The 18612-nt window shown below is 44.3% G+C and overlaps 1 protein-coding gene across 3 annotated transcripts; it reads right to left on the minus strand.

The window, feature by feature from the left end:
• Positions 1 to 898: 898 nt before the first annotated feature.
• On the minus strand, positions 899 to 18296 carry LOC121711672 (zinc finger FYVE domain-containing protein 1-like). 3 transcript variants are annotated; one of them, XM_042095459.1, is made up of 11 exons: positions 16695 to 18296; positions 15611 to 16115; positions 15079 to 15293; positions 14607 to 14713; positions 13534 to 13642; positions 7331 to 7428; positions 7130 to 7247; positions 6637 to 6807; positions 4953 to 5133; positions 4333 to 4449; positions 899 to 2697 (listed from the first exon to the last, which is right to left on the minus strand). In XM_042095459.1, exons 1-11 carry the CDS (start codon positions 17169 to 17171, stop codon positions 2465 to 2467), a joined length of 2331 nt encoding a protein of 776 aa, XP_041951393.1. In that variant the 5' UTR covers positions 17172 to 18296; the 3' UTR covers positions 899 to 2464. The 3 variants fall into 3 exon arrangements, with proteins under 3 accessions (XP_041951393.1, XP_041951391.1, XP_041951390.1); XM_042095457.1 differs by having other exon boundaries at positions 4333 to 4452; XM_042095456.1 differs by having other exon boundaries at positions 4333 to 4473; positions 16695 to 18294.
• Positions 18297 to 18612: the final 316 nt, after the last annotated feature.

An 18612-nucleotide genomic window follows, 5' to 3' on the forward strand; every position in this document is an offset into this window, starting at 1 on the left:
TGATCAGGTCTAAATTGTTTTTTTTCTGTGATCCTCTCTCCAGCTAGCCTAGAAATCTAGACGCACCCTAGCGGCAGCAAATGTAATTTGATGTGGGTCAGGCTAGTCTCCAGCTAGCCTAGAAATCTAGACGCATCAGGCTGCTCTCCAGCTGGGTTTTTTCTTAATGGATTTTCTTTTTCAAAAGAACTTTGCACTAGTTGCAGTGTGCAACGATTCTTGGATTGATATTTTATCAAATATGAACTTGTACATAAAGAATTTACAGTCTTGTCATACACAACTGCTGCAATAGTGGTCATTTGAAACACCTGCCTGTATGATCCAACTTGACCTCTGAGGAATACATACTAAACAGATCATAAGATCCCACCACCATGAAGAAACCTTTACATCTACTGTTATTTTGAACCCATTTTTAAAAGATCTAGGAATATAACACAAAGTTAATTAAAGCACTGTAATCTTTAGGAGTAAGCAAAAATATCTTAGCAAAGAATAATTTTGTCCCAATATCTACTGAATGAAAAATATTCATCAAACTTTTAAGCTACGGTAATATGCACTTCCCTCGGGTTCATTTCTACAATGGTTTAACATAGCCGTACTGTTCTGTTAAAGCCAATCTAATTGCCAGTGCTCCCCATTGTATATGCTGGAAGGCTGCTATATACTGTAGCATGTCATTTTCCCTATCGATACTGAGCCCAAATTTAATTGGATTTAATCGAATTGTGTTCTTATGAATCCTAATGGAATAAAATTGGGTTAACTGATCCGATGTCCAGCCTTAGTGACTGTATGAAAAGTTGACATAAAATTATCTTAAATACGAAACTGAAAGGTGATGGAGGGAACTATAAAGACCATGTAGCAAATAAAGACAATTACACTCTTCAGATGTTCATATGTTTTATGTTTTAATTATATCAGCATACCTGGTGCAGAAAATAGGATGGTTTAACACCTTAGTTCCTCTATAAATTACAGTCCTTAGCTGTCCTTACCCAAACCTGTATACTTTTAGTGTACCTGAAAGCTTATTTTGCAGCCAAACATAAACTCACTGAGCTTATTGAGAAGATATTACACTGATTATGAAGATGATTATGACCATGATGAGACCGGTGTAGCTACACGAGACTGTACACTCCTTGGAGGGGGGGAGCAGGGGAGGTTGAATCAGTCCAGAATCTATCGTCTGATTGGGTGATGTGGCGTTAGCCAGCACGTTAACATCACGCGCAACAGTTTCTGAATGACTCCGATCAGAATGATCTCTGCACCTTCAGACATTTTGAGGGGTGAAATTAATTTAGAAAAAAACGAAGTAAATGACAGAATAAGAAATTTAAAAACCTAAAAAAAAAATAATAAATGGCTATTAAGAATACATTTCCATTATAAAATGATGGCTGGCAGCCGATGACCTATCAATGATCTGGATAACAGGCAATTAATCATACCGATACATATCATGGAGTATATCTAACAATGCTACATTTAAGGATGAGGGGAAAATGGGATGGGGTTGGGGTTAAGGTTGCGGTTGCAAATAAAATCAAAACATTGAAGAGGATATCAAGTTAGACCTCAATTCAAATTATAAATGGTCAAAGTGATGTCATGGATGACAAAGATGGGGGATTTGGACTCTACCATGATCTGCAATATATTTTTATTGTTTTTATTGGGTTTGTGTACCTGCCCTCAAAGTTTCCTGGGCTACAATCACACTTTCATTATTTAACCCCGACTGACAACTCTTTGAAGGGGTTAAACTTGGCTAAAGCTGAGGTGGCAATGTAAATCCAATGCAAATGAAGATAACCATATTCCACAGTCATCTACTGTCTGTCATCACATTTTTTACTTTCAGTCAACAGCTACTTCTCAATGAATGGAATGCCTCAGTTTTAGCCAATGCAAGTATGAGCGTAACCTGGGGTCAATGTGCTTATATGTGTGTTGCCATCATTGGTAGACACATCAAATCGGTTAACTGCAAGAGATTGTCACGAGGGTTTCTGTTCAGCTTTGTGTCAGCGTTAGTTTTAGATGCAGATCAAAAAGAGTGTGTGCAATGTGTCTCCTTGTGCTTTCCCAGAGGACTGAGAGAGCAGGCCACCATAACCTTAAAAGATTGAGCGTATAAAGCGTAGGGAGGGGAGGGGAGGGGAGGGGAGGGGGGGGGGGGGGAGGGGGGGTTATAGAGGCAATGCAGTTTCTTTTCCTTAGTTGGATCCCATGATATAAGCTGCTACAAGCCTTTATCGGGCCCCACCCATCATAGCCAAGCTAAGCCAGATCCACTTCTAAAGGGGAGAGGAGGAGGACTCAAGGTTGTTCTGAGGCCTCAGTGGAGCCCTCTACAGGCAGTCTTCCACTTTTCCTCCTCTTCCTCCTCCTCCTTCTTCTTCTTCTCTCTCCCTCCTTCACCCACTGGGGCATCTATCCTGTCCAGTTAGAGCTCCCCTCCCTTCTGGCTGCAGCCGCTGCAGACCCTCACCGGGTGGTCCCAGCCACGAGAGGGCACAGGCCGGCGGTCCAGGGAGCACTCGTCGCACACGCCCTGCCCGCATGCCCGGCAGTGGTGGATGGAGAGGCGGGCGCTGAACTCCCGCTGGCACTGGTGGCAGCACCGTATGTCCTGGTCGGGCACCCAGTAAGCAGGCCGGGCGGCATCCTTCACCAGGCCTGAAACACGGGAACAGAAACACGCATCTCAGTGTGGGAAGTGTGTGAAGGGGAGAACGGCTGATGTCCGCAGCATACAGATGTAACAAGGATGGAACTGTGCAGCATTTCAACTTGTTTTTTGTTTTCTTTGTACTCTACAACTAGTAAAGGGATGAGATAATGTATAGTAAGATATATCTAAAATTAACAAGTGACTTGTTAAAACTCATGTCGTCCTGGTGTAGTGTCTATATATAACCACCAGATGGCGGTAAATTGCCAAAAATGCCTTAACACTCTATTCCAGTGACTGAAAAATCCCACACTTTTTCCAGACCTTTTCCAAACTGATTATTTGCGTTTTGTAATTTTGTAAAAAACAATGTGTATTTTTGTTGTGATTTTGACAACTCTCTCTCTCTTGCCTTTTCTCACTATTGTATACTGTAACAATATATAATACCACTGATTACTTATTGACATTAACCATTTTGATTTCCAGTAATACTAACCCACTCTACATCTCTCTTTCTTACCCCTTACCTCACTTGTGAGGTATATCATCACCAGTCATCAGCCATCCGTGTGCTTGGCCCTCCTCTCACCAATCTCACCTGAAGTCCCATCCTCGACTGCCCTATTACTGTCCCCCTATCTGGATTCCTGGCCCGTTCAGCCTAGCGACCAATCACCTGCCTATGACAACTCTGCCCGGATTCCTGGCCCGTCTGCCGACCCACCACATGTCCCTTGACAACTCCTTTCCCCTGGACAATTCCAACGCTGGACTATTGAACTTTCTGTCACTAAATTAGGATTAATGCACATATCACATTAATAGCACAGATAGCGCATCATACCGGTTACATAATCATCCCACCTCTTGTAACTTTTACCTCAGGTGGCTTTAAACACCATGTCCTATTCTCTACACCTGACTATCATATGCATTTGTCATGTATACAGACCTTACTGTCCTGTATTTGACCCTAGGCAGATGGGTAAGGCCCTTGAGTCGTGGATCTGCTTGAGGTTTCTTCCTATATGCATCTCCAACTCTAGGGAGTTTTTCCTCGCCCCTGTTACCCATGGGCCTCTCTCTTGCTTTTCTTTTCTTCCTTTCTGATTGTCTAAACTCTGTAAAGCGCCATGATACATGTGTAATGTTTTGGCGCTCTATAAGCACAATAAATTGAAATTGACATTGATATTGTCACTCTATTCAATCATGTCGTCAAATTTCCCTTTTCCAGTATCCCATAGTTCCACACTTTTCCAGACCTGCGCAAGCACCCTGTCCACGGATGCCATGAGCACCACGTCTTTGCCACATAGCTCCCCACTCACCCAGAGGGATATCTATGGCGGTAACCACTCACCCAGAGGGATATCTATGGCGGTAACCACGGATGCCATGAGCACCACGTCTTGGCCACATAGCTCCCCACTCACCCAGAGGGATATCTATGGCGGTAACCACTCACCCAGAGGGATATCTATGGCGGTAACCACTCATCCAGAGGGATATCTATGGCGGTAACCACGGATGCCATGAGCACCACGTCTTGGCCACATAGCTCCCCACTCACCCAGAGGGATATCTATGGCGGTAACCACTCACCCAGAGGGATATCTATGGCGGTAACCACTCACCCAGAGGGATATCTATGGCGGTAACCACGGCTCCCAGTGTGTTCTGCACCACCTCTCCCACTTTCCTTGGGATCAGTGTCCCCCCTTCCTCCTCCTCCAAAGCTGCGTCCAGTAGCTCTGCTTGAACGACCAAAGAAATATCTGATGAAGCAAGCCAAATTCACTCACTTAATGACAGGGAACATTTAAAAAAAAAAAAAAAAAAAATAGTTCTGAAAGAAAACATTTGATTCATGATGCCATAGTGTATTAATAACATACCAGTTATATAATTGCATAGGAGTACCATAAGTAGGGATTTAAAAAACTGTTTGGAAAGTCATTTTCTGTTGCAGAAAAAGTCCTGAAAGCAGTCCAATGACTGATTGCTTTGTCAGAGCAAACATATTTGCTAGTAATTGTGTAAAATGGTCATTGTTGTGGGAGAGGCAGTTAAATTAAAGAATAAACTGAGGAAAAAATTCAACATGCTCTGCCATTCTGCTCAGGATCAAATTTCATCAAAAACTACATTAAGACATTTTAAAGACTTTTCAAGGACCATGGGGACCCTGCATTTGAACCCATAACAGTCCACGCTTAACCTGGCTTGATCTGTATAGTAGATTTCTGCGCACTACCTTCTGGGATGCCACGGTTCTGGAAGCAGGCGTCACAGACCCGCACTGGAGCGAGTCCCCAGCCTCTCTCTGGCACGGGCCGGGCCTTGGACGAGCAGGCGTCACAGAAGCCTTCTCCGCAGGCACGGCAATGGTGCTTGGAGTCGCTGTCCTGGAACGCCTCGCCACATTTATGACATTTCTGGAACCGAAACAAACCAAAACACCACTGCCATCACGATCACATTAGAAATGAGGCGTTGTAATCGCAGGTATCTTTGGCTGACGTGTTCAGAACTGCACAAAATTTGACGTGTAAGATCACTATGACAGCCTCTGAATGCATGTTTCGTGGAATTCCGTTCATGGGGGGCCATACAAAAATAAATGTATGTGTAGTGAATGTGCACCGATCGGCCTGTAGATGGTGGAGTTGAGCAAAGGGTTGAACACACCCACACACAGACACACACAAACACACCCACACACATAAAGACACACACACACATCAACGCACGCAGGCACACACACACAGAAATACACAAGCACACACACACCATGACATTCCGTCAATCTATTTTCATACTGTCTTTAATTTCAATGTCAATTTGGCATGATGCTACGGCCACAGATCCCACACACATAAAGACTCACAGACATCCACGCATGCAGGCACACACACACACAGAAATACACAAGCACACACACACCATGACATTCCGTCAATAATCTATTTTCATATGTCATTAATTTCAATGTCAGTTTGGCATGATGCTATTATGGCTACAGATCTCAGTGAAAACAAATCACCAGTAGCCTGAGAAATTACCACAAAGCTGTTAGATACTCTCCGATATTTGTTTGTTTTCTCAAGAATAGCCTATAGCTTAGATCTGCCACAGGGAAATGTCAAATGCTAACTTTGAAAACTGTTTTGCAACACTATCGTTTTGTGAAATCGCAGTTGCAGTATAGCTCATCATGGCTTTGGTGATGTTTCGTCTCACTGACAGAAAACACGGCAGTGTTTTAGTCAAAGATGGGATTGTTTAGTCAGAGACAGGATTTTTTAGAACACCAGCGTAACCTTACACCATCATTCAAAAATGTTCACAATGTCATGAAAACAAATGTCATTTTCCAGACTGCTTGCTAGTTAGTTAAGTTTAACCTAGTTTGATGGCTATCGGAAAGTGACCGCCCGTCCCCTTTTTTCGAGTAGGCCTATGTGTCACTTAATATTCATTTCTATACAAACCAAGACGGCGGATTCCTAAAGACGCAAGCATCAATCCCATAAGGGTATCTTATTCTGTATTTGTACCAAAAATGACATCGTACAGTGATTTGAAGAGCAGGAAACAGTGTTGTAAGGCTGTGTGTACAAAACCACTTCTTTAGAGATCAGCTGGCTAACGTTGCTTTTGTCAGCTGCCCGTTACGCCAGGTCAAACCTTTTATTATTTTATTCAAACGTGAAAGACACGTTTAGTTTCCCGTGTGAACAATTTTTATGGTCCCCGGGACACCGTTAATTTCGAGCCCTGACTGGGCGGCAGTCATATTTTGTAGCACTCCGTGTTTTAGTTTCAAGGATCCATATTAGCTTTGCCAAATGGCCCCTGATGACCTTCCCATGGTCCCGACAGTGATGTGGTGATTGGAAGTGGCTCTTGGAGTTTGCGCCCTACCGGGTTTTACTCACCGTGATGAGGGAGTTGGGTGTCCAGTAGGCCGGGGCAATCTGGTCGGTGAGCCAGGAAGTGACTGCTTTGGTGGGCTTGACACTGAGCTCGGAGAACGACTGGGATATGAAGCTCACGCCATCCAGGAGTCGCTGGGCAGCATTGTTGTTGTCTTTGAGAAAGCCGTCAGACTGGGCAGGAAAAACGCAATGGGAGTGAGAGAAAGCCGTCAGTGCAAGGGAGATGCACATTCCTCTTCCACGTTTGCAACTGCCATCTTAGCCTAGAGCCCTAGTGAATAGCTATGTATACTAGTTAGTAAAATGAATGCAAATGTCTGCAACTTATTGGCCAATGAAATAGCAGAAAATGTCACATCATGAATGCCACCATGGATTAATCTAAATGCTACTCTACATCTGACACAGAACAGTGTCTCTGGAATTTAGAACATCCATTGTATTGCTTGTATGATCACATCATTCAGAGCGAGTGAATCGCCCATGATCTCACCCCTGGCCAGATGTGCTGGATCTCCGTACGGACCACTGTGTCCACGGGGTCTTGGTTTCCGTACCAGTACTGCCTGCTCCGGTAGATGACTGAGCAGTTGGGGCATTCGATGACGTACCTGCAATGTCAGCCTCTCATCAGAATAATGTGACACATAACGTGACTGCTAGCTGAAGTGTATGCTGTCAAATTACGACTCACCCGGACCAGGCGTAAATAGCCAGACCAAACCAGGGGGAGTCAGAGGATGCTGTTGTTTTGGGAACAACAATTACCTCCTTGCCCTTTTCATAGCATGCCTGAGAGGGAAAGTCATCTCATTAGACAAATAACAACACACACACACACACACACACACTTTTTTCGAAGAACTTTTTGCACACTGAATTGCCGAAGAGGGAGAAAAAGAATGCGCCCAAGCGAGTCGTCTGAATCCAGGTCTTCTCTGATACCTGCCCTCCTCTGCAGTGTCCTGAGGGGAGGCGCATGGAAGAGTACACGACTGCATTGCTGACTACGCAGCCACCCAAGGGCAGGGGCTAGATGTCCAGAGCTGCAAAACTGCATTGCCCAACCACAGGTTGACTGACACACAGTTCTTTGCACATCCAGATGTTTTTTTTTACCATATAGAATAGACAGACTAGTATATCATTGCAGCACACTGAACTAGAGATGAGTAGAGCCAGCATAAAGAGTTAGGAACATTCAAGCATATGCTACATACATATTACCCTATGATTCTACTATTCTAGAATGGATGTCAGAAGGACATTGTGTTTAAATGTGTTCTAAATGCAGGTGGCGATGATGAACATGTGTGTGATTTTAAACCAGTCCTATTTTGAATCCAAAATAGCAGTGGAGAGATTTAAACGGACAATAGTAATGGCCATCAGCAATAGCAGTGCTTTTGTGGGCATTGTTGAGCAGGTTGTGAGTAGGTCAGCCAACCTTGTTACCACTTACAGTGGGCAGTGCTTCGACTTGGCCAGCTTCACTCGCGGTCCGCGCGTGGGATCACGCGGTATCACGCGGCTCTAATTTGTATTTTTCCAGTGAGACGCTGCAACAACCCAAACAACCGGTAGATGGCTCAAGTGAGCAGGGTGTCTCGTAAAAAGAAATGGAGCCTGGAAAACCCTACACAGACTTCACTACAGACTTTAGCAGACTGGTTTAGAAATAATTTAATAGCCAGAAATATGCCTGCCCTGCACTAAAAAAGAAATATTTGATTAACTGCGAGTGAATCCCGTTTGCAGCCGTAGAAGAAACGCAGGACAAATTAAACATTCTGATTTTCTCCGAGTGCAACGATGATAGACAGACATCATTTGGACAAAATATAGAGCATATTAACCTCCTTTGCTCAGCCAAATGCCTTCCTGTTACGTCCTGTTATCACGGAGTTACAGGCTATAAACGATTTTTGATGGTCACAAGTTTAATTCATTAGCGTTTTTTTTTTATTTTTATTATTATTAAACAGTTATTTTCATTTAAAGGTTTGACTTCGTGCTTATTCAGTAGAGCATTTAGTGTTCTCCCCAATCCCAGACGTTCACATTGCATGTTTGTTTGTAATGGATGCAACCGCGAGATGGGCTATGCGTTTGATGGCAATGAGTTGTTAACAGACATGAACCAAGACATATAGCCCAGCAGCAATCTAGGGACTGTTCGTTATTTATTGAAGGGGCCACCAGAGGAATTTTGAGTGCTTCAGTCAAAAGTTGCATGACCCTCTCTTGCCTGCTAGAAATTGTTCAATGACCCTCCGACAGAATTGTTAAAAAAGACATGACCCTCCCCTGCCAATTGCTGTCTTCCGCCCGCGCCACAGCCACACACTGTGATAACGTTCTTAAATCAATCTTTCCCGTGAGCTTGCATGCTACCAGTCCTTCCTTTTCAAATGCGTTGCGCCTGTTTGCACAATTTCACAAATAATCATATGTGATTAATAATATGACAAATAATCCCTGTGCACGGGGACCGAAACAATGCATGCCAACTTTTTCCGTGTTTATCATAGGCCTATTTTAACTTTCCCCCGCTGTCTTGCCGTTTTAATGTTTTGCCGTAGAATATCCCATATTTTAATACTCTCATAACAGCCTTCCATCGGGCCTACCATAACTTACCAACTCTGTACTGTAGACCCTATCTGGCTATTTATATTTTCTGTGAAATAAGCAAATGTATTTGTTCAACTTTATGAAGCAGAATTAACGCATAGGCTACTTGGAACATAATACATTTGACAAAGGACAGATGTATGTTGCTAGTGACAAAATATTAACTTTCAGTGTTTTACGATGTCTTTGTCATGGGGAAGTGTTTTTCCCCATGCATTTATTCTAGGTTACTGTCAGTGACTGCCGTGAGAGAAGCGGGGTCTGTGTTGTGTTGCGTTGCGTTAATTTATTTTCATTGGGCATGCCGTGCCGTGCCGTCCACAGCTCTTCAGTTCTGACAAAGCCAAAATTACTCCTTTTGAAACAATGAGTGCAGGAAGCGCGTTTGTATGGTTATATTACTTGACGGGTGGGGGGGGGGTCCCAAGCAGCTTTCAGCCATAAGGATACTTTGAGAACATTTCAATTCACCCGACACTAATATTCAAAATATTGAAAACTATTTCGGCATAGCCTATAAAGCAGTTTAATTAAATGGAATGTTAGTTGTAAACAAACGAGCTACTTGGTGAGGCTTGGCCTCACAGATGCGCTCGTGCCTTAGATGGCAGGAAAAATCTTCACGATAGGCCTATTAACTAACCACCCGATTCACGTTGGCTGGGGGGAAGGGGGGCCATCAGACATTTGTGCCCAGTTAACCCCTGCCCCCAACAAATCACACCTTCCCACCTCTGACAGCTTAAAAGAAGTCAAGAGGACTCCTTACTCACAGACCTATTCACAAACCTGCAGCATTCTGCCGTGTTTTGAAATCATGCAGCTACAGGAGCTTCCAATCGTGAGGAAGCAATTTTGCATTGTAGGCATAACTAACATGCAATAACGCCACCAACAACAACCAAAACTAGGCTAATCATTGTCAACATGTAAATTAAATGTAACATTATTGTGAATCAAATTAAAATGTTCTATTTTGCAAACGTAGGCATAGTAACAGAATAATTTAATAATGTTACAAAGATGCTACATCAATCCGTATGTTTCATTAGGCTACTAGGCTATATGTTTTGCCTTGATTCATTTAGGCTAGGCCTTTTTATTCAGCCTAACTGGCGAATTTAGGAGCAACTCCTAAAAATAATGGGCGTGCCACTCCTAACTTTAGGACTCCTAATTTTTTCCACAAAAAGTATTTCACGAAGCATTTTAGACCTAAAAGTAGCACCTAGTCTGGGACAGCTTAAGTCGAGAGAACTCCTAACTCACTAAGACCTATTCATAAACAGCTTTTTTGTGGCATTTTACGTTGCGATGTTTTGAAATGCGTAGCCTATGCGCAACAGGAGCTTCCAATCGCGAGGGAACAATTTTGCATTCATAAAAGGGATGCAATAACGCCACCAACAACAACCAAAACTACTCATTGTTAACATGTAAATGAAATGTAACGTTTCATTGTGAATCAAATTAAAATGTTCTCCTCTTTGCAAACGTAGCCTAGGCATATGGTGACAGATTCATTTAATAATGTTGCAAAGGTAGGCTACTGCATCAATCCATAGGCCTATGTTTCTATGGCTACTAGCTATTTGTTTTGCCTTACTCTTTATTCATTTAGGCTAGGCCTTTTTATTCATTAATCATCTTCCGTCCTTCGCACTACTTGTGTAGCGCACACATTCTCCGACCTGTCACCGGTCACTCATCATCGGAAGAGAGGTGTTTGGAATTCCCGCGTTACAATCGTCAGCCAATCAAGGTGGTCACTTCAGTCAAGCTCGTGCATGAGTAATGACGTAATCCATAGCAACGAAGACTCACTCCTAGTTTAGGAGTTGTCTGAAAGGCTTTGTGAATAACTTTTAAGAGAAAACTACAAGCTAAAATCTTTAAGTGCGATTTAGGAGTAGCCTACTCCTAGTAGTAAGATAAAAGCCTTTGTGAATAGCCTACGGCCCCAGTTATTCATCATCTTCTGTCCTTGTGTAGCGCACGCATTCTGAGACCTGTCACCTGTCACTCATCATCGTAAGGGAGGTGTTTGGAATCATGCCCGCGTTACAATCATCAGCCAATCAGCCAATCAAGGTGGTCACGCTTGCCCATTTACCCAAATTAATGGTCGAATATTACTGATGATCATTGTTATTTAAGAACATGCAGTGTGCGTAGGGTACCAAAAACATCTTGCTCGTAAAAAAGCATCATAACGCACATTCTGGCGGGTCTGTTATTTACTGTAGGCTGCGCAAACCACAGGCCTTTAGCCTATTTTGGGCAAGCCTGCATTCATTCATTCATTCAACCTTTATTTATTCTCGGAGGGTCATTGAGGGAAGCCCTCTTTTTCAATGAAGCCGAGATTACAGACGCGAAGCAAAGCGCTCCACAAACAAGACAACATTCGAGGCCTTATGTTGAAGAATTGTATATAAAGCCTGCGCTAACAGTAATCCTCCTGCCCCTGATAGGCCTACCACAGCTGTGGATAGTGTGGAATGTTCAAGTAATAACACAATCCAATGTGTGTCTCAATTGTCTCCCGCTGACCACCTCACACATTTCTCTAGATTTTGCAACGAACTTACATGACACAATGCCATAAAATATGCCAGTTTTAGGACACAGAATAATGTTTGTAATGATACCAGGTAGGCCTACGTTTAACAGTAACAAGTGTAATGAGCTATTCATTGTCGAAGGTGAAATTGTCGAAGGTGAAATTCTTACTTTGGAAAACAAACATTTGCCGATATCATTGCCGATCATCAGAATATTGCAACAGATTCTGTGTGTTCTGGACTGCAGGTAACTTGTTAAACCAGTGGTTCTCAAACTTTTATTTCATTCCCCACTTTGATCAAGGGGCATGACTGATGATAGTGGAGATAACGTGTTATCCCGAGGCCTTTGGAAGTCAGCATCTTCGACGGTAGTCTATTAAAAATATAAGTTTTCGATGTCCCAAACGGAGAGCCATACTTTATTGTTTTTAACGATCTCTATGCTACTCACAAAAATGTAGGCATGGGGACATGATGAAGTAGGCTATCCAACTGTCCTGTGTTACATTATTGTGATTACGAGCCAGTGGTTTTCAAACATTATGCGTGACTCGGACATCTAACTAAATGCAACAGGCTCATATCGTCCTAGCATTCGCAAAATGAGGACCAGTGTTTTGTCAAATTGCAAATAGCTATTCGTTTTAACAATTTTTTATGATAGTATGAAGTGCTTTTTGTATAGGCTACTATCTTAATCTTGGAATATGGGGAGGGAAGTGGCGCGTCTGCAGTCAGCCAAATATGAATGTAATTCTGCGGCATAAGCAGATGTACTTGTTTATTGTACAGAAAAATAAAAATGACATGTCAAGCAGTCAATTGACTACATTGCAGTCAAGAAGTAGGGCAAATTAAGACACTGTTTTGATTTGCGTAGTTGCGTTACCCCCAACACTGACAATAACATAGACAGCCAGTTAAGATATTTTTTCGTTTTGTGGAGCGGCACCGGTAGGCTATCAAAAGCAGATTTCGATTTTTGCTACCACCGTTTAGTCAAGCCTTAAGCCATACCCAAGTAGCCTTAATCGAAGTAATGTTTAATTACGATTTATTTTGTTATTGAATTCGTAGGCTGGGATTCCTCTAGGTAACAATTACCACTGACAGAGCGATGTACAGTGGCAGAGCGATGCACAGTGGCTGAAAGTGGTACTAAAGCTTCACGCAGCTTCACGCCGCGTAATGCGCGAATGAAGTGGCCATTTGAAAGCGATGCCCACTGTAGCTGTCCGTCTTGCTCAATACCACACTTTCAACCAGTTCTGTGGGGCTTTCTCACCTGTCTTTTTGTCCACCCTCCCTCCCTTCCTTCCTCCCTCTCTCCAGTCTTAGCCCCTCCTAATTAATTTTGTGAAGGAATGATCTCTCCCATTCCTCCATCCTCCTATCGTTCCCTCACAAAATGGGGGCTAAGACTGGAGAGAGGGAGGAAGGAAGGGAGGGAGGATGGACAAAAAGACAGGTGAGAAAGCCCCACAGAACTGGTGAGGGAACGATAGGAGGATGGAGGAATGGGAGAGATCATTCCTTCACAAAATTAATTAGGAGGGGCTAAGACTGGAGAGAGGGAGGAAGGAAGGGAGGGAGGATGGACAGCAAGACAGATGAGAAAACCCCTGTGTGTACACTAGGCACCACAGTCACACCTCTGTCCGTGAGACCATGCAGTCGGACGCTGGGAAGTAATCACCTTGCAGGTGTAGATGCGGTTGTCACAGTGAGGGGAGTAGCGGCAGCGGTGCTTGGCCTCGTGCGGCAGGCCCTCCCTCAGGTGGTTCATGCTGTTCTTGCAGCCCGACCTGTGAATGGGACGGCAGCACACAGAAACTCCAATCAGGCTCCCATATGGACATGTATACAGATCATGACTGACCTAGACAGGGGCTTAACAAGCCCACTTCTAATGGTGCAACAACACATGACATTTTTGAATGTGAAGTAATAGTGTGTTATTAAGTAGTATTGGTGCGCGGTGCATAATTACACAGTTTGTATGTGTATGAGTATATGAGCACAGTATTGGCCCGATACCCGATGCCAGTGTCAGTATTGGTGCGTCCCTAACACAGATCATGACTGACCACGGCTTAAAGTTCATTTTTCAAAATAGCTGATTGTGCATGTCCACCACTCTATGTAATACTTATGTGTATGCAAAATTCCTGACAGTTCCTAAACTTAAACTAAACTTTTGTTTTCCTTCCCTGTTGGTTAGCAGTTGATGTAGAAGCACCTAGCATAATTTGACTTCAATGGTGACAAGTCCTGCTGCGAGAGAGAGAGAGAGAGAAAGAGAGAGAGAGAGAGAGAGAGAGAGAGAAAGAAAGAAAGAAAGACAGAGAGAGAGAAAGAAAGAAAGAAAGAAAGACAGAGAGAGAGAGAGAGAGAGAGAGAGAGAGAGAGAGAGAGAGAGAGCACCTGCAAAGTGGTTTTGTGTGCGTGTCAGTGTCTGCATGGAGTTACGATTCATGAGTCAAGATTTGGTCCGTCCGGTACCGCATTTACCCCGCTCCAGTGCTAGATTATCGTTATCAGACAGCACTGTAAAATGTGTGTGGGAATTTCTCGCATTACGATGACTAGAGCTGCGGGACTTGAATAAATGATGTGCTATACCCGCAATCCCGCGCTAAAATTTAGGCCCTGACTGACCTAGACAGGTGCTTGATGGGTGCAACAACAGATGCCATTTTGTAATGTCTGTGTAATAGTATGCTATGTGGTGTTGAGAGTAGAGTCCAGTGGAAGGGGGAGAGAACTGACCCACAACTAAGACAGATACTGGAGCAGGTGAAGTACTCGTCAGGGAAGAAGGAGTTGCTCGCCATGTGCTCCTCGGGAATCTCCCCACTGAAGCGTTCACTCAGGGCCTGTGAAACCAAAGTCGCTTTCAGCTGATGTGATAATCATACACATGTGGAACGGCTTGACAGGACAGGCACACCACCAACACAGAAAACCCACACTGGTGTTTACAGAGAGAGTCAGACAGACACACAAATACACACAGATAGACAGGAATGCACACACACTCACAACAAAGACATTCCCCATATAATTAAACACAAACACATGAATAGTTATTCCACACGCACGCACGCACGCACACAGACACACAAAGACGTACACGCGCGCGCACACACGCACGCACGCACGCACGCACGCACGCACAGACACACACACAGACACACAAAGACGTACACGCGCGCGCGCACACACACACACACACACAGACCTGTAAAGCCTTGTAAATGACACTGGCGGAGCGAGGCGAGCGGGTAGTGTTGTTGTCCAGCTGCTGCTCTAGGCTGCGCAGCAGGCCGCTGAAGTCGGTGGGGGGGTTGTAGGTGCGCGTGCCGCGGTACTGGACAGAGCTGAACGCCTCGGGGAACAGGCCCAGCTTCCGGAAACGTTCCTGCAGCAGCCTCTCGGCCGACTCAGACGGCTTATCTAAACAACGGAGGAGAGAAACAACAGCTGGTTGTCAGATTTTTTTTTGGTCAGCAGAGATTTATGACTGCTGAAGAGCCAGAGTGATTTTGTGCAGCTACAACTACATACTATAAGGTTGCACTATGTGCGCTCTTAATGTCTGGTACTCAAATTTCTTGACTGAATCACAAGCCATATTTCAATATCACGTTTCAGCATTACGCTTTCTGTTCAAACAGCATATCATGTTGTCTTGTTAGTTTGCATTTTTTAGCTCCAGTTTCAACGTGTGTTCTCTGATGACTGCAGGTCTACTTCTGGACTGTCCTATTCACCTGAGCCCAGGAGCTTGGTGTGGACAGTCTCGTGGAATATGATGACTGCGGGGCCCAGCGTGGACAGCGGCACGTCCAGTCCGCAACGCGCCGTGGTGGCCTTCAGCTCCTTGGTAAAGTGCTTGAGATACGCGTCTGAGGCGTCGCCCAGGAACTTGAAGAGGTCGTCGTGGAGACGGTCGGCATGCGTGCGGTAGATGACCAGGTCTGACACGGCCAGAACCTTCAGCAGCAGCCGTGTGCGCTGCCCTTGATTGGCCCCGGCACCCAGAAGGCCTTCCGTGTCCACAACAACCACCTTGTGGATTGGGTCCAGGGCGACCCAGACCCCCACCGTGCAGGACTCCTGGGTGGGGGATGTCTTGAAGACCTCCCGGCCCAGGAAGAAGGTGTGATTGAGAGTGTGGGACTTGCCCTCTCCGGTGTTGCCAAAGATGGACACGACTTTCAGGAGATCCTCTGGCCCACAGCCCAACCTCCTCACAAAGTCATCTTCATCCTGCACCTAGAGGTGGGGCACAGGTATCACAACACTGATACAACAACCACTTCAGATTAGAGCATTAATGTGTCATTGTCATCACCCCCACCCTCATGCAGCTCCATTGGTTGCCAGTCAAGTTCCGCATCATTTACAAAATCCTGCTTCTCACCTACAAGGCCCTCCATGCTCTGGCCCCTAAATACCTTTCTGACTTACTCCACCCCCACACCCCTCTGCGGTCCCTCCGGTCCTCCAACAAGGACCAGCTGGCTATACCCCGCACCAGACCTAAGACCTTTGGGGACAGGGCCTTTTCTGTGTCCGCCCCAACTCTTTGGAACCAGCTCCCCCTCCACATCCGCTGTGCCTCTTCTGTGGGCCTATTCAAAAAACACTTCAAAACACATCTTTTCACTGAGGCCTTCGGCCTCTAATTCCCTCAACATCCCATCCAGTGCTCCTGCACACACACACACGTACGTACACACACTTACTACCACCCCTTCTTGTAAAGTGACTGAGTTTCTAGAAAGACTACCAGCTGCCATTAAGCATTATGTTTTTAGTATGTAATTCGATCCAGGTCAGTTGTATACCAACCTGCATATCTTCTTTGTCATCCACCAGAAGGAAGCTGGAGACTTTCTCTAGTTTGGCTTTAAGCACTTCCAGTTCTCCATCACCACCTGCTGCGGGGTTCTTCTCTGGTTGTTTGGCAGAGGGATACGGTGTAAGCGGATGTTTCCGTTTATTCATACCGCTGTGGGTGCGCTTCTGACAATCCAGGCACAAGTTGATTTTGCAGCCCTGACAACGGACTACTGCCCGTAGTCGTCCGCCGTTCACGGGAGATCCGTTCTCTCCTTTACAGGAATCACAGAAGGGCACATGACCCGGCGAGATCCTAACTCGATCGTGGTTCCTCATACGTTCCTGCCTATGGAGTTCCAGCTCACAGCGCACACACTGCAGGCTACCACACTCGTCACATTCGTAAGCGGCCTCATCTGAACCTCCGCAGGCATAGCTCTCCTGGCACACGAGCATGGTGCTCATGCCTTTGTCTTGTCCACTCATGTGTTCTGAGGCTTAAGAGCTGAGACGGTAATATTATGAATTTATTAACCCAATAACGCTATGATCTCTAACACATCTGAAGAAATCCGGAATAACCTATGCGGTTTTCAACTGCATTGTGATATTAAGACAATGGTACATAAACAAATGGATTTTCAACAAAAATGTGCCTTAGCAAGATTACCTATTAGAGAAGACACAAACTAAGCCTACAATATGGCACATCTATTGTATGTAATCCAAGACCGAGTATAGACAGCGAACTAAGTAGTGACATTACAAATAGGCTCCTAACTCAGCATGTCTGTCTATGCACGGCATAAAATAAAATTGGATTGCGATAGGCGAAAATCACAGAGCCAACGTTATATATTTTCATTTAAGGCTTTACAGATAATCGTACAATGAAATATTCAATATGAACTATAAATAGATTTGATGAGAAACTTGCCTTGCGTTACACTCCGTTTACAGTTTGACCATTACAACAATCGTATGGTGAACATGTCCAAACATGTACTTCACACGAGCAGCCCGCGGAGCTTACAAACCTTTTTGTAGAGGTATAATGATAACCGCCTATTAAGAATCACAATTCCCCTACTTTGCTAACTCACTAGCAGTGTTTGTGTACAACACTATTGTTTGGACTGCTAGCTGGTTTAGCCTTCAGCTTGCTAACATAAGGGTGAAATAAACAAGGTTACGGACAACATGTAAAACACCGCAAAAACGCGTCAACTCAATAACGCAGAATAGTTAAATATACACACGCATCATAACATCGATATCATCCTACACCCAATAAGTTTCCCGACATCAACACAACAATATTCGCTCTCTAGAGGCTGCTGCGACCTAGCTAGCAAAAGAACTGAATTTAAAACCAGGCAACTTGCTAGCAGCTAGCCGCATAGCGATATACATCTTCATCGTCCAACTGCATAGCCGTGTCTTTGTACAAACTCTTCTTGTAAGAACATTAATTTTAGATACTGTGCCGGTTGTGAGAGAGTCATAATTTTCAACCAGCTTGTTTAGAATAATTCCCCTCCTCCCCAGGAGAATGTAGTGGACGTTACCAGGTCAGATCAGCTGATCGGCTTGTTTTCAACAAGGGTTCAAAGGTTAACGCGCGATGCGCGGTGCCTGTTGGGAAAATGAGTGCAAACAAATCGATAAACAAGTACCTCAAGTTGATCCAGTTCAAACATTTGTGAAGTTTTTACGCATGCCACATGACTTACGTGAATCACATTGGATATTATTTCTAACCACGTAATGCATTGTTGATGTTATATGGCAAGATGCAATATGGTGAGAAATCAAGGCTGTAACTTTTTGGACCACGTTTTACATCAGAAGATGTAGCCTAAAACGCGAGTGCATTGCTACCTTTACACTATATACATATATACAGCATATATATCATCTAATATAC

This window comes from Alosa sapidissima, chromosome 6, assembly GCF_018492685.1.
Source record: "Alosa sapidissima isolate fAloSap1 chromosome 6, fAloSap1.pri, whole genome shotgun sequence".
Classification (NCBI taxonomy): Eukaryota; Metazoa; Chordata; class Actinopteri; order Clupeiformes; family Clupeidae; genus Alosa; species Alosa sapidissima.

Bases quoted from the DNA above. Each gene is read 5' to 3' on its own strand.
- LOC121711672 (XM_042095456.1), bottom strand. From the start codon at position 17,171: ATGAGTGGACAAGACAAAGGCATGAGCACCATGCTCGTGTGCCAGGAG. The intron at 5,134-6,636 runs GTGAGTAAAACC...TTTCGGTTCCAG, and splicing joins CACCCAACTCCCTCATCACG to AAATGTCATAAATGTGGCGA. The intron at 4,474-4,952 runs GTAGTGCGCAGA...TTGCTTCATCAG, and splicing joins GAACCGTGGCATCCCAGAAG to ATATTTCTTTGGTCGTTCAA.